Source organism: Cupressus sempervirens, chromosome 1 (assembly GCF_028749045.1).
Source record: "Cupressus sempervirens isolate cs-2001-9-10 chromosome 1, ASM2874904v1, whole genome shotgun sequence".
Taxonomy (NCBI): Eukaryota; Viridiplantae; Streptophyta; class Pinopsida; order Cupressales; family Cupressaceae; genus Cupressus; species Cupressus sempervirens.
The window spans coordinates 673,855,680-673,873,024 of NC_143118.1; the positions used below are offsets into that span (position 1 = coordinate 673,855,680).

Below are 17,345 nucleotides of genomic sequence, written 5' to 3' on the forward strand. Positions count from 1 at the left end.
TCATGGTCATGACTCCCTCACATACCATTTCATAGCATCGGATGGAAAGATAACAAATCAAGTCATAAACCAAATCATGACTTAGACTAAGGATATAGTCGATACAGCCCATGCATAATTACATTTAATATATTCACAAATATAAATATATATATATATATATATATATATATATATATATCAATGTTACAGGACTCTGACTTGGAAAGTCAAAATTGAGCTCAGACTCAAACTTGGCAAGGACTCGGAAAATCGGAAAACCCATGAAATTCAATGATTTTTAAGGATTTAAAGATTTTTTCATGCATCTTTTAGTCAATTAACATCAAATACACAATAATTGAGATAAATAGAAGCTACTTAACACGCATATACAATTTTGCATAGATCACATAAGTATATAAGCGAATTTCTGAAGGACAAAATATTGAACAATATACTATAAAGTTAAACATAGTGTCACTGTCAAATGTCTCCAATATTCATGGATTATGAAATCCATAGAATCAAAAGTACAAAACATATATCAAGATAACAACTAGAGTGGAGAAGACTAAGGCTCATAGTAGCCTATGTCTTCCTACGAATATGCCTAAGATAAGTCATGCAAGACTCTAGAGCCATCCTCTCTCCCCATGTCTGAGGCTGAACCTCAGGGGCGTCCTCATCCTCATCCTCAACCACATAAGCCTCATCATTAGACTCATATCCATCATTCCTAGCCTCAAGATCCTACACTTTGTCTCCTTGCACTCTAGCCTCCTTGACTACCATTGCTACTACCTTTGCCTCCTAATCCACCTAATCAACCCACTCTATGTCTTCATTACTAAAGACAAGATCAGCAATCTCTGTGTATCACTTTGCATGTGGATCAACAGTCTCTAATACAATCGGTGATGTATTGGTGCCTTGGATCTGTCTATGGTGAAGGCAAATGTTGTAGTGAACAAAGACAAGATCATTCAATTTTTGCACAAACAATAAAAATGTAAGAAAGTTTGTACTTTGTAGACGCCTCCTCCAAATGCTTCCTTTTAACTCCTCGCAATGCTCAAGTGCAAGCTACAAAGTTGCACAAACAATCAACAATCGATATGGGAGAGCCAACCGGTTTGCTAATTTCTATCTCAAAACCCCAATACTCTTCTCTAACTCTTTTCTCTCTATCACAAGCATTAGCAAAGGATGGAATGACCTTTTTAGGTCAAATAGATGTTATACAAAGCATAAACAATTCACTTCACCCTTTTATTTTATTATTTTTAGCACTTTATGAGTATTTCTATCGGGAGAGTCCAGAGCTCGAGACTCTATGAGTTAGGAGAGTGCTTGGACTCAGCAAGTCCATGGTGACTTTGCCAAGACTCTACCGAGTCCAAGGCCAGAGGCAATCTTCCTTGTTTTGATGGACTCTGGCTCAAACTCAACGAGTCCTGCTTGACTTGCAGAGTCCCGGAACTATGATGTGTGTGTGTGTGTGTGTGTGTGTGTAACTATTAGTTATCATCACATATAAATATATATGTATCCATCAATATATATATTAAATTCATAGTAACAATAAATGTTTCAATCCGAATGAAGCTATATTCTTAACACTCCCTCTTACAAGAAAGAGGATTGAATGCATACTACCTAGTAATGCACTTGTATTCATTGTTGTCACTACTCATGTCAGTTTTGGAACTGAATCCAGTGATAACAACCGTATCAAGATATCCAACATATTCCAAGATTTTAACCCAATGTAATCAATCTTAATACGTCCATCCTCATCTGTTCTAATTATTTTTAAACACACGAGAACGGATCAAACCATTGCTAAGATCGTCATCTTACAATAGTGACCTTATCCGCATGAAAGATCATCACCATTCTTGCCACAACACATCCACAATATTGCAATATTGATTTTAATAAATATTCCATAACAAAGTTTACATAAAATAGAATTACTTTTTAGTTATACCAAGTTTATTCCTGAAGTACTCAAGTTTCAATCTTGCAAGAGGTTTGGTGAAGATGTCTGCCTTTTGTTCTTCAATGCTAATGTAAATCAGCTTGATAACGTCTCTGCCCACCATATCCCTTATATAGTGATATAAAATTCCTATATGTTTGGACTTGCTATGGAAAACTAGATTAACTAAAAGTTTAATGCAGCTTTGATTGTCACCATGAATTATGGTGGATTCTAGTGGTTTTCTGTAATGTCCCCATTTTAGCAGTTGACCAAGTGTGTGTGCGTTAGCCTTGTTCTACATGGTCCTGAGGGCTAACGAAGGGTTTAATGGGATCCTGGAGTGTTTTGGCCTAGTCATTTCCAGTTTGGGCCAAAACGAAGTTGATTTACTCAGTTTCAAGCATACTTACTATTTTTAGTAAGTCGGCAGGACACATTGCAGGTCAATTTTGGTGATTGGATTCGATACTCCTCGGTGAGAGCTTTCCGATGAACTATCACTCGCATTATTCAGAGTCCGATTGCTAATACATTTGAATGCCTGAAGTTTTATTAAAGTAACGTCTAACTTAATTGTAAAATATTAAAGTGTTACTTTAATATTTATTTTATGGTGATGTGTACCCAAGGGAGACATAAGGGGTATTTTAATATATGTTTTATATATTACACATCTTTTATCCCACATTGCCCATATGAGTTGAGCGGACCCTTGGAAATAGAATAAAAGGAAGCATTTGTGGCTTCATTAGACAGGTTGAATATGAGAAGAAATTGGTGTGTGAGTTGCAGCTCCGTTCTTGGCATTTGAGGACGTTTATCCTCTCTTGTAACATTCTAGACGTCATTCCCTTGGGGTTTGGCCTTTAGAATTTTTTGTTATCGGCTTCATTATCAAGCAGTTTAGTTGCATTTCCGGTTACAGGCAGATTTGGTATTTTGCTCCTATCTCCTTCACTACTTGTCCGACGCTTATGCCGCTTTGAGGGAAGGATATTACCAAGGTAGTGGACTGATTGAAAGACAAAATACTGTAGCAGCAAGTTCGAAAGCATGGGCTGGAGTATTATGTCAATAATGTTGAAGTAATTAGTGAGTTGATAAATCTGCCATGTATTTGGTTTTATGAATTCTGAAAATAACATTTTATTGGCAGCAGTTCATTTCCACTTTGCATATTATAGTAGTTCTTTCTTGTTTATGTTGTATGATACCAATTCCATGCACAAAACACAATAAACAAATAAACATTTGATTTCTGGAGTTATAAGGGGTTTAACACATTAAACGGAGAAATAAGAGGTTGAATGCAAACTGTTTGACATAATTCCTTTCAGCAATTTGGCTTAGTTTTTGGGACATTCAGGGGTGCCCATTACATTTTCCAAATAGACCATATAAAAGTTTTCTTAGTCACACTGCTTTGCATGCTCCCATGGAGGCTGCCATATATTCTACTTTTGTAGAGCTTTGAGCAACTGTTGACTGTTTTCTACTAAACTAAGATATCATTACTGATCCAAAGCTAAAATAGCATCTTGTCATACTCTTTCGATCAATAGAACTGCCTGCCCAGTCTAAATCAGAATACCCTTGAAGTTGTAACTCTATATTTGTATATTTTAGTCCAAGTCCAATTGTTCCTCGTAGATATCTTAAAATATGCTTGGCGGCCATTAGATGGATCTTCTTGGGTTCACACATGAAGTGACTTAACACATTCATAGCATAGCAAATATTTGGTCTTGTATTTACCAGGTACATAAGAGATCCAACAATTTGGCGATAGTGAGTAGGATCTACAGGTTCTGGATCTGCAGCTTCACTTTTAAAGTTATGAAGATTAGTTTCCATTGGAATTAAAAGAGACTTACAGTACATCATCCCGAATTTGGTCAATATGTTAGTAGTGTATTTTTCTTGATTCGGAAAAATATAGTTCTCTTTCTGTCATACTTCTAGACCCAGAAAATTATGTAGAAGCCCAAGATCCTTCATATCAAATTCGGCTATGAGGTCTTGTTTGCATTTAGCTATAAGGTGGTTTGCACCTATTATCAATAAGCCATCAACAGTAAGAACAAGAATTAACATGTCATCATTAGATATTTTGAAATATATGTTAGGATCAGCTTCATTTTTAGAGTATCCTAACTTGGAGAGATAGTTGTCTATCCTCTCATACCAAGCTCTGAGGGCTTGCTTAAGGCCATAGAGAGCTATCTTTAGTTTGCATACATAATGCTTCCTGTCATGTGTAGTGAACCCTTCAAGTTGTTCTATATATACTTCCTCTTCAATGATGTCGTTTAAGAAGGTTGTCTTTACATCCATCTAATGTATCTTCCATCCTTTGGATGCAGCAATGACAATTATCGTTCTTACAGAGGTGTATCGTGCAACTAGAGCAAATGTTTCTTCATAATTTGGCTTTGTGTTTTTCAATGCTTCCATCAGGTGCATACTTGGTTTTAAATAGCCATTTAGAAGATACAACTGACTTGTTTTTAGGTCTAGGAACTATATCCCAGACATCATTCTTTGAATGGATTGATATTCCTCTACCATTGCATCTTTCCATGCTTGACATTTTAAGGCCTCCTCAACATTAGAGCGTTTTTTTTTTGTGAGTTATGTTATTAAGGCAACATAGCATTTTTTATTTCTTGTTTTCTTATTTTCTCTTGAAATCTCATATGGTTCTATATTGTTTTCTTCAATCATTTTTCTAGCCCATAGTAGTCTTTTCTTGTGATTTAGAACTTAACCATTCTTAGTAATAGATGCAGATATGTTTTGTTCTTTAGGAAAAATCTCCCCCAGATTTCCAATTGAATTATCTTCTATTGTGTTCTCCCTTTGATTCTTAGTATTAAGATCATCTTCTATGATAGACTCCCTCTGATTCTCAAATTCTTGGTCTTCTTTGTATAAAGATGTTTTGAAAGCGATATCTTCGTCAAACTTAACATCCTTGCTGATTTCAACAGACTTTTGTCCTGGAATATATACTTTGTATCCCTTAATTATTTCACTGTAGCCAACGAATATGCCCTTCTTTCCGGAAGGTTCTAATTTAGACATTTTCTCTCTGGGAATATGAATGTAGGCCGGACAATCGAAGATGACTCAAATCTGGTTTCATTCCTGTGAAAGCCTCTTCAGGAGTTACGTTTTCTAATGTTACATGAGGACTTCTATTTTGAATGTATATTGTTGTACTTGCCGCTTTAGCCCAAAAGGACATAGGGAGATTTTGATTGTGAATTATGGCTTTTGCTGCTTCTATAATAGGTCTATTTTTCCTTTCTACAACCACATTTTCCTGAGGATTATAAGGTACTGTAGTCTCCCTCTTAATCCCAACAGAAATATAGAATTCTTTGAAGATGTCAAATGTGTACTCACCTCCATTATCTGACCTTAATGTTTTTATTTTCTTTCCAGTGTGATTTTCTACAAGAGCTTTAAATTCTTTGAATTTTAGTAAGACTTCATTAGATTCTTTAAATTTAAGAAAGTGTATCCATGTTTTCCTAGAGTAATCATCAATGAAAGTTACATAGTATAATAAAGCCCCTAGTGAAGGTGTTGACATGAGTCCACACAAGTCAATGTGAACAAGTTCTAGTACAATTTTAAACTTGTTACTTAAAGGAAAATATCCTTCATTATTTTTTCCTAGGGCACATCCTTTACAAATACTAACATGATCTGATTTGAGATAAGGTATGCCTGTGGTGATTTTCCCTATGGTAGGAAGGGCACTAAAGCCAAGGTGCTCTAATCTTCTATGCCAAAGTTCATTTGATTTATGAACTTCATGATTTAGTGCATGAGGTTTAGTCTTAATACTTAATTTGTATAGGCTTCCATCTCTTGATCTTATACTAATGGCATTTTTTATGTTAAGGTTTTTAGGCCATAGTAACACTTTATCCTCATTGAATGTGACACGATATCCTTGATTGGCTAGACCTAAAATGGAGATTAGGTTTTTTTTTATCCCTATTACAAATAGTACTTCTTTTAATTCAAGAGTATCTCCTGTTTTTATTTGTAAGGAGCAGGTCCCAATTCCTTTTACTAGATAAGTAGAATTATCTCCAATTGTGACTTCTTCTGTGCAGTACTCAATGAATGTTTCAAACTGATTTCTGAATCCTGTTATATGTCTTGAAGCTCCACTATCTATTATCCAAGTATTATTACTTGGATTTAATTCACTTGACAAGGCTAAATAAAATAAAGGATTTTCAACTTCATGAGACTCAGCTAGAGTCACTTGATTTTCCTTCCTTTCTGAACAAAATCTCCAGATGTGACCAAACTTATCACATCGATAGCACTGTACTTTGGATAGATCTTTTTGTTTGTGATTTTGAGAGTTATTTCCTCTTTTGAATTTTCACTTCTCTCCTTTGTTAGTGTGTATATGTAGTGCTTGAATCTCTCCCTTCCTTATTTGTGCAAATTCCTTTGGATATTACACGTGACTCTTGAGTGCATTCATTCTTTAGTTGATCAAATTTAGGAAGAGAAGGTCGACTTACACATTAAATGAAAGATTCCGATGATATAGGTAGTCTTCTTAGAGCAATTAGTGACAATTCTGAGTCATCTACATTGTTTCCAATGGTGGCAAGTTGATCAATTATTTCAGAGATCCTTAAAAAGTAAGTTGTTATCACTTCTCTGTTTATTTTTATATTCATGAGTTGCTGCTTGAAGGTCAATATTCTGCTTGCATTGTTTATTTCAAACGTATCTTTTATAGTTTTGAACACTTCAAATGCTGTTTTCAATGTTGCTATTGAAGGGAGAATATGATCTCTAACAGAGTCGATTATAATTTTCTTGGTTTTTCTATTTCGTTTGTTCCAAATAGTTCTTCTAGGTTCTTCTTCAGGCATCTTTAGATCTTTTTCTATGTAGGATTCTAATTCAAGTTTTTCAAGTAATGCAATAATCCGTATTTTCCATGAAGAGAAGTTTCCAGCACATTCTAATCTATCTTCTACATTGATCCTGTTCACCATTTTATTCTGACAGATATGATAAAATTGTATGCTGATATGATTCCAATAGATAGTCCAAACTCGTCTATGAATTTGTCAGAAATAATAATGTTTCAAATTAATTTTCCTCTACCGAGGCTTTGATACCATGTTAAAGAATATAGATCGATGATAGAGAAAATACAGTCCTTTTATTTCAATGTATATCTGACAGTTACTTCCAGTGTATACTGCAGTCTTAATATATATATGATAGAAGCAGACTTCCAAAATAATTGTTGATATATACTTATTACTGATATGTGCATACGAACCTATTACTATTCAACACTTGCTGTGTAATGTAATTGCTGCTTTTTATTGATTCATTACACAGCCATTTGATGACAATAAATATAAGGATTGGGGGTCACGATCATTAAGAGTTGTCACGGGAGTCACAGCCCTTCATGGTCGTGACTCCCTTGCATACCGTTTCATAGCATCTGACGGCAAGATAACAAATCAAGTCATAAACCAAGTGATGACTTAGACTAAGGATATAGTCGATACAGCCCATGCATAATTACATTATATATATATATATATATATATATATATATATTTGTATGTGTAATTATTAGTTATCATCACATATATAAATATATATGTATCCATCACTATATATATTCAATTCATAGTAACAATAAATGCTTCAATCCAAATGAAGCTATATTCTTAACAATATGCACCCCCTTGTCAAATAAATAAACCCCTCTAAATTAGATTCACTAAGCAGCATGTATATTATTTTTATTTCTTTGCCCAAGGTGGTGCTAGCTTCAAGACTGGCCCAATAAGATAACATTTATTTAGCTCGATCAAATCCATCAAGAAGGCCAAAACCCAAGTGTCAGCCCAAGTTATATTAAATACTTTTATTTAATTTACAACACAAGTTAAGGTTTTCCCGCACAAAGGATAAACTTCTCAATTAAATGACAATAATGATTTCATTCATTTTAACATTGCTGAGCATAAAACTTCCAAATTGTTCCTCCTACCGCAGTGAGATGACATCAATGACAATTTTTTCCAAGACCCTTACATCAATGACAATATTTCCAAGATTCCTTCCCAAACCGATAAGGATGCAAGAAATACCTCCAACATCCAGGGACAAATCTTCAAAAAAGCTGTACATGCTTTTTGTTTCCTCAAAAACTTTTGGAATACATGTTTTAAAGTAAGTCTGAACAAAGAGAAAGATTACACATATAAACTTGTGGCAGCTCAATGCTCAGATTCTGAAATATAGAAAAATCAGTTCACAACTGAATCGCAATGTTACTCACAAAATTCAGGCACTCAAAGAGTCAAAACAACTATTGCTATTACTGCATTTCAAATTGCATATGAGAAACCTTGAAGTAGACACAGGCTGTGGTTGCCAAAAGTGGACATGGACAATAACTCATAAGTTATTTACCAACGAAAATAAGATTATTGAAAGTAAAATAATAAAAGACTACAATTTACCAAAGAAAAACTCAATTTGTAGAACTTTAAAAGTAAAAAGGAGTTGAGAACAAAAAGGCAACAGGAAGGTTGTCTCAAAATAAAACAAGTAACAAAGATAGGCTAAAAGATATATTATTGCAGTACTAGCATTCGAGGTCAAGAAGTTGCTCATGAGATTTCACGAAGCTTTATTCTCTTGTGATGGAGGGGTATTGTGTATCCCACCCTATATTATTTATGGAAAAACATATGGGTAAGGTGGAGAGCATTTCACCTAGTTGAGACTTTGAGAAAAGTCACTCATCACAAGAGACTACATTTTTCATTCTTGACGGATGACAATACAGGGGTACCCTTTATGGTGTTTTAGACTCATTCATGGATGCAAAAGCATCTCTTAACAAAAACTAGAAGCATTTAATTTGACATGTTTGAATTTAAATGTATGAAAAAGAAAAATCTATTATTATTTTTGAAATTTTATACTTGTTTATTATAAGATAAGTACAATGATATTCTTAATTAATAAATAATATATATAAAAACAAAAAAGAATCTACAATTTTTTAAATATGTAACATATTAGAATAGTATTATAATAATAGATTAAAAATACCAATATTAATAATGAGGGATTGAAAGTGTCCCTACATAAAATCCATTTTCTTCTCAAGGATAAAGGATAAGAACAAGAATATAAAATAAATATATAACGATATGAAAGTATAATAATATTTCACTCTTTACAATTTGTTTTTCTTTTGTCAAGAGTTCAATAAATATATAAATACATAATAATAATTATTTGGTACTAACAGCTTATATCTTTTGTAATGAGTTTAATGGAAATATAAAAATATAAAATCTACCAACACGAATATATTAAAACATAACAATATAATAATATATTAATGATAATTTAATATTTCTCACAATCTCATAATATAATAATATTAATTTAATAGTCAAGAGCCTACAACACTGTGATAAATTGTGAGCCTCTTATAATAATAATAATTAATCACAACACATGATAATAATTAATCTTGGCTTCAGCCATTTACCGATCAAAAAATGTATATATTAATTATAATCTAACAAAATAATTATTCTTTAAGCGGACTAATGAACAAATGTGATATCTTCCAGCATACTTTACCTATACTCCTTTAAAGATAGGTATGCTAGTATTAAAGTATCAGACGTAGATTGGTTAGGATACTACACCTCCTGGTGTATATTAATAACTTTGGAAAGCATACCAGACATTTCAAAAAGCATAGGATTTCTAGGGTAAACCCAAACAAGAAAGGAATTCATCAGTCCCTTTGTTTTCATTGAAATAACTGCCTTACTTGTTCCTACTGTCTTTCTCACAAACCAAATGGGGGCTTTTTAAAATTTATCTAGTTTCATAAGAATATTAAGTCAATTTATAATATATGACCCACATATAGTCCTTCAGAAATGATAAACATTTATTATACTATGGGAGGACGCTCCAATATTCCAAAAATTCAAATAGCACCCAATGTGCAAAGCCACTATGAGGGGCAGATTTGGAATCTAGTCATTTCAATACAGGTATGGCTTGGAACTCAACGAAACGGTGCAACATGTAACATGATTTGCAGCCAAACCATTAGTTGAGGGTGAGTCAAGTGGCACTACCTAGCCCTTAGTATTAGTTCATAGAGCATTGAATCCGATACTTAATTTCAATATATATTCTTTAGAACGTACAACCCTGATTATTTATGGGCAATCCAGTTAGGCAGTCCTATATGATAACTCCCCTACCTACTCCAGTACCTAAGAGAAGTTTGGACAAAATGCACATGAATTGTTTAAAACACTTCCACCAATCTAGTTACCTGCATAAGATCATTTTAGGAAACGAGAATCATCTTCTTAGCGCATGCAATTTTGTGTTTGGCATTTTGTTTCCTTGTTTATGCCTGACCTCTCTGGCATCTCATTTTATGAACGGAATGTCTATCAGATAACCACAAGAAAACAAAGAGGAAGATTTATACTAATGTTCAAAAATGAACAAAGCAAGCCAAACAAACTGAAAAGAACAAGATAAAATAATAAGTATAGGCCATTAAAATAAGTTCACGACACAAAAGAAGTAACTAACAAAAACAGTGAAAAACTCTTAAGTAGGGGATGTCAAGCCAAAACCAGTAAATCATCTAAAATTCAAGAAAGACAAGTTGTGCCAAATTATAAAAATAAAAAATAGCCATGTCAAAAGAGCTTTTTGGCAGGGACAACCTGAATAAGGTATAGTTGTACTCTTAGTTACCAGTTCAAGTTCGATTTGAATATGGGTTCAAAGAACCGGTTCGCCGATGCGGCAAAATTTTGGAAAGGGTTTTGGGTTTGTTCATACAAACACATGTAAAAATTATAAAAGATTATATATATACATATTTATGAAGCCTAGAAGCATAAGTTAAAATTAGAATGTCATGTAGTATCATATGATTTAAACAACAAGCACTTGAAGATAGCTCACAAACCAATCTTCCAACTCCTTGCACAAACAAACTCTTGTTTAACCACCTATTTTCTCTTGCTCAAGACAAAATAACCTATTTGCACACAACAAATGAGTGTTAGAAGCCAACATAAATCATTTACATTCACTTTTTAGGGTTGTGGAAGTCAAAAAATTATAAAATATACCCAAAACAACCACTTTTCCAACATCCACAAGGCCCAATTCGATGAGGTTTGCAAGAAATTTGGACTATTTTGAGCAAATTCGCCCGAGTTCAATTTTGGATGGGAGAGATTTTCCCAAGTTCAAACCATGGTCCCAAATATGTAACCTTGGCCGAATTTATGTCAAATGAGACCCGAACCATATTTTTCTATATCCACAATCTTATTAGTATGCCTATTGTTGTGCATTTTGCCATTGACATTTATGATTTTATACCCTTCAATGTTGTAATGAAAAAAATTGTGCACTGAACAAAATTTATATTTCTTATTTTGCTACACCCAAATCAATGAACATCTTACTCAAGACATCAGATTAGATACATTTATCAATGTATAAAACTTCAATTTTCATTTGTGTAGCCAAACGGCTAAAAAGAAAGTAGTGGCCCCGAACCCATAGAAATTTGAGTTTCCAATAATATGTGTACATGTACACACACATATGCATGTATGTATATATGCATATGTGTGTGTGTGTATATATAATATATATGTATGTATGTATGTATTTATGTATGTATGTATGTATGACTTGTTATATAACTCCCATTGTCACAAGTAATAAATCATATCTACGACAATGTTACAAGACTCGGTAAGCTGGATTGGAGTGCTTAAAATAAGCATTCATACCCAAGGAAGATTTTATGGTCTTGGAACTAATAGCTATGGCCGGACCAAGAGAAACCAGTTCTTATTCCAAACCAACACACATGCTTCCCAAGCATTAGCTCTGGCCAACACAATCTCACATATAGCTGATGCCCAAGTTGGACAAGTCACATGTTCCCCTTCTCTCTTACCCATAGCCTACCAAACCACCTTCTTCTTCCTTGAGTGATCTCCACTCCATTTTCCATATCTCACATGAACACTTTATATAATCTTTTTAAGGGGTGGCTTCCAAACCATCACACCCTTTCACAAGAGTTTCCTTTTAATAATCATTTAATAAATAGCAATTCCTCCCTTTTTACTAGAGTTTACAAAAATATCCTTGATTAATATCCATTTTAACCAAAGGATCATAATATCCTTTATTTTTCTTTCTTTTACTTCTAAACGGCTATTCCATAACTTTCTCTTCCCAAGGAGACAACTTTACATACACACAAACCCCTTTGATCACATCTAAAACTGCATTCAAGAGTAGATTAGAAACACAATAAAAGTGGAAGTCTAAAGATATCTCATGCTCTTAAAACCATATAAATGTAAGGCACATAAAGTAATGTTATGTTTAGAGTACTTTATTTCAGATTACTCTGGCATCTGTACTTGTGCTGCATTTCAATATGCATCTACATCCATTGCAATGACAAAACATGAACCTTTAAATTGTAAATATGTCCTTCGTATTTGCAACAAAATAGAGGTCTGCTTCTCCACATATTTGTGCATCTTAATAGCTTAGGAGTGAGAAATGTGTAGAGGATTTCCTTCTATGGCAGGATGAAAGATGCATCATGACTGTAGGCATAATGTGAGAATTGGCAATCAGTAATTCTACTGAATTCAGTCAAAAGAAGGATAACTTGCAGGATAGAAATATTTGTTAAATGTCTTCCTTCACTGCCCATGATGGACAGATTTTCCCGATGTATCTACAAATGCATATAACCTCGCCCAGATCGCTATCTAAGGTTAGAGTAGTGTAACTTTAATTTATGCTCTTGAATTTGTTTCTCAATAATGATCAAGCATAGTTCTGATGTAGGAACCAAGTGAGCCGGGGGGCCATCTACTGGTACCCACAGCAGGTCGGTGAGGCCGCACAGAATTGTATGCACAGACACCATCAGCGACAGCAGCCCTCCTCTCTCCAGCAACGGGTTCGGACTTCTCCACACACAATAGTTATCCTTTGGTTCTGGACTACTTTTTGACAACTACAAACTGCTAGTTGTTTCGCAGTCTCGTAGTCTCTCGTGTTGTGTTGTTTCTCTTTGTTTGCTTCTTGCTCTGTTTGTTTCCTTTTTCTCAGACAGCATTTGGTGGTCCTGCTGCCTTCTGGTCTCTGTTTGTATCTTCAGTCCCTTAGGCCCGTTTCTGGTCTTGTTGGACATTAATAATCTATCTTATCTTATATCTACTTAGAAAGTGATATATTGTCATTTCCATTATACATGTGGAATCGTGTTAGTTCTTTGTTATAAGTCTCTTGAATGCAAGCCCTAGAAACTTCAAGTTGTCTACTTAATTTCTTTATCTTGAAAATCACATCCTCGTAAAAAAAATGAGATGTGATGATCAGCTACAATTTCCATCATATTCACCAAAACCTTATGGTACAATTTCAAGCATGGTTACCAAATCCATATTAATTTGATTCATGCCTCACCAGATATCTGCAACTCAATCGCAATTTTTCCATTGTTCCAGAAATTCACCTATGACAAACATGAGAGGTGATGATCAGCTACAATTTCAATCATAGTCACCAAAACCATATTGTAAAATTTCAAGTATGGTTACCAGATCCATACTGATTTAATTCAAGCCTCGCCAGATATCTGCAACTCAATCATAGTTTTTCCATTGTTACATAAATTCACCTATGTTTGTGACCTCCCAAACAAATGAGATTTCCTGAACCTATTAATTGTGATTTCATGGCAAGAAATCTTTTGAGAATGGGAATGGTCAGCGTTACTTCTATCCTGCCTCCAGACAAAATAATATGAGAACTTTTTTCAGAGAATATTATAATCAACAATGAAGCTAAAAACTGGTTTGCCTCTTTTTGGCTCAACTAAAAACGGCAAGCTTCTGCAAGAGGCACAATTTAGAGGAATTTTTTACTGGTCTTAGATTGGGAGTAGCTAAAAAGCTAAACAAGCATTAGTCCACATCTAAGTCCATTTTTATGCAGATGCGAGAATCAGGTGTGTGGATGCACAAAGTTTTTTGGGGGGATTTTGGATGCGTTTATATCCTAGATACCAATGTGCCTTGGAACAAGCTGGAAGTGGAAACAGAAGCTGGTTGAAGCTGAGGCGGGCACAGATTCATCTCGATGCTAGCCAAAAGCCTTTCCCGGCCAAATTCCTCAATGCGGATAACCTATGAGTGGTTTTTTGAGCTCTGAATGTTTTGCAGTTTTGCTTTTGATTTTTCAATTTGGGCATCGTGGACTTTAAACTTATGAAATTTGGCATTTTCGATACATCTCAGAGCAGAGCATTATATTGGCTTTTTTTTGCAGGACAACTCGTCATTGGATGTAATTACTGATTTCTTTATAGAAAGAACATAAATGGTGTTTGAGCTAACAGAAGTAAACATATCAGTTAATTAGGATGAACATTACAGTCACCCTTTTTTATGAATTATTTCTCTTACCCCAATAGAGATTGATTTTTTACCAATGGAAATCACTCTAGGAGGAAAAATTACCTTTGTATGAAAACCAATCTTGAGAATTAGTCAATTGCTTATCTTTTTGTGTTCTGTAGTTGTGACCTATTCTCTATGAAAATGTATGTATGTATGTACATATACATACATATATGCATCTGCATCCCCCCAAAAAAAATCTGTGCATCCACACATGTGCTTCCCGCATCCACTTCTGGATCTGCCTCCGAATCAGTAACTAGGGTAATATGTATGTATGGATGTATGGATGTATATGCAAAGAAATGCTAGAAATATACAAAAATTAAATAATTTGATAGTATGATACTTCACCATTGATCAAGATATCTGATAGTTCACAAATATTCAAATTGAAATAACTAATAACTTAGCCATATCATATACGTCTATGTTCACAATTCCAATGCAAATCAGAAAATCATTACGATTACACAATTAAAAATGTTAAAAAAATGATATATATTGCACATGTTTTAATGTGCTTTTAAGTTGTCTCATTCAAAAAAAATCAGGCTGGGCCTTTTTCATGCTGAGGTGTCCAAATGCCCTCAATGAACTTCCTGTGCACATCCACAAGGCATCCTGCTGCGCTTCCACACCAGAACACATCTGCCTCTGCCTCCGGGGCAAGATGCTATGCATCGGTAACTGAGGTCCAGATTAAAGATCATATCTTTCAAGATGAAAATGAAAATAAGATAAGTATGCATACATTCTCCATTCAAGCATTCAAAACAAATAAAAATGAGTTGAGTTTCAGTTAGTAATCAATAAATGCCAAATGGTTAACACTTGCACATGTGGTTCATAGCTAGTACAAACAAGCATTTGCATCAGAGTCTACATAAATCCAACAAGATTGTATATAATTGGCACAAAGAAGCTCAATAAGTCAGTATCAAAGAGATTACAAATTTATCCAGAATTCTCAAATCAGTTTTGAAAAAATTTAAAGATCCACATAAAAGAATTACTGTAGACATGTTTGTGAATCTCCAGGAGAATGACCAACATTACCTTTTCTTATGTTGAAGCTGTATGAGATTCTGCATACTTGTGAAAAGAATATCAAGATGAGGGAAAAGAATATTTTGTAGCAAGACCTTATCTTGGTCTTCATTATTTATATCATCCAAATCCAGAAGATTCTCAACAAAAGTCAGAACAGCTGAAATCATTGACTCTGACACACCTTTAACAGACAGGATTGCCAAAATATTTGGAACAAGCATTTTTCCTCTCTGAAGAAAAGAGGCTAGCTTTCGGCTTTGACTCATTGCCAGAAAACAAGTAAATAATGAGCTGGGTGTTTCACTGCTGGCACTTTCTTGTCTAAATTTATCAACCAAGAGCTTGATTGCTGTAAAAAACATATCCCAAAACTCTGAACCAAAATCAAATGAGTCATACTTATTAAGCAGAATAGCAATGACCTTGAGACACAAGGATCTCAAGTCTTTCATATCAAAAAGAGATGATGACGGTTTCACTACTTTCCCTTCAGAAGCCAAGGCACTTGTAATTTGGATCTCATTGGAAGCTGGAGTTAATAGCCCTGATGTAGTATCCAGTTTCCCTAATGTATCATCTGAATTCACAACATTAAGTTGATTTGCTCCCACAGCCACATGTGCATTACATGCATCACCCAACATTTCCATGTCGGTCATCTTAGAGTTAACAAGGGCCTCACTACCTTGAACAATATTGCATCTGAAGGTGCTTTCACCGTGATGTTCAAGATTCTGTGCACATGATTGCAATATATGAAGAACGAACGCTAACAATGGGACTAGGTAAGGGGTAACCTGTTCCTCACTAAAGGTCTCTAAAATATCCTTTACTACATGCAAAAACCCTGACTTATTTTTGTATGGAATAGAAGCTACACTTTCCATGCTAATCCATTGAACAAAATCCCATGTTGCACCTTGTTCAATAGCAACTTCCCACGAATATTTTGAGCCATGGATTGAAGCGTGCTCTTTAATGAATGCACTCTGGAAAGACTTCAAAAGCAAACTGAAAAATAATGCCAACTCATTTACTTCAAGATGTGCTAAAAAACAAAGAACTGCCTTCCTTTGAATAGCACCTGCAGACTGGTGGGAATGGAATAAATGAACCATTTGTCAAAATGCCACGAAAAGTGAAGAAACCATTTAAGTCTAGTCCAAAATATGTAGTAATCCATACTTGAAAGATGCATTATGACATATTATAATATTTTGATTCAATCCAAGTAAGAATTTACCTTCTTTGAAGAGATCGCCTTGCTCTTTTTTACTTTTGATATTAACAACCGTATAACTATTGGGATCAACTCTCCCCTATGACAATCCTGAATGTTTTGGCTTTCTTTAGATAGGCTCCATGTGGTTACTTCTTCCCGTGCTTCCTTCAAAGAAATTAAATTCTTCAGATGTTCTTCATAAGGAAGAAGAAAACCATCCTTCCAGTTAAAAAGGCACTGAAGGACTTTAAGCTGCACATCTGGATCGTTTTGCTCTAAAAGCCTGAAAAATATCAATTACATCAACTATGTTACATAACTGCATAGTTTCCAGTGGGCAATAACAATTAAAAACAATTGTCAAGACTAAAAATAAACTCGTCAAAGAGTACAGTCAAGGTAACACGTAGCATTCAACTACTATATTTAATTTCAACTGAAGCATTACATATTAGATAATAACTCAAAATAGTCTGCCGAGAACAAAAGTTTAGGGCAAAGAAAAACAAATAAT

At 34.4% G+C, this 17,345-nt stretch overlaps 1 protein-coding gene across 2 annotated transcripts in view; it reads right to left on the reverse strand.

Moving 5' to 3' along the window:
* Positions 1–17,345, reverse strand: part of LOC149579670 (ARM repeat superfamily protein) — a 160,611-nt gene that overhangs the window by 29,040 nt on the left and 114,226 nt on the right. For both annotated transcript variants that reach the window (XM_089786504.1, XM_089786494.1), the window contains exons 19-20: positions 16,853–17,114; positions 15,616–16,700 (exon numbers count right to left, since the gene is read on the reverse strand). In XM_089786504.1, coding sequence (XP_089642630.1) covers positions 15,616–16,700; positions 16,853–17,114 — 1,347 coding nt within the window. The remainder of the gene's footprint in view (positions 1–15,615; positions 16,701–16,852; positions 17,115–17,345) is intronic.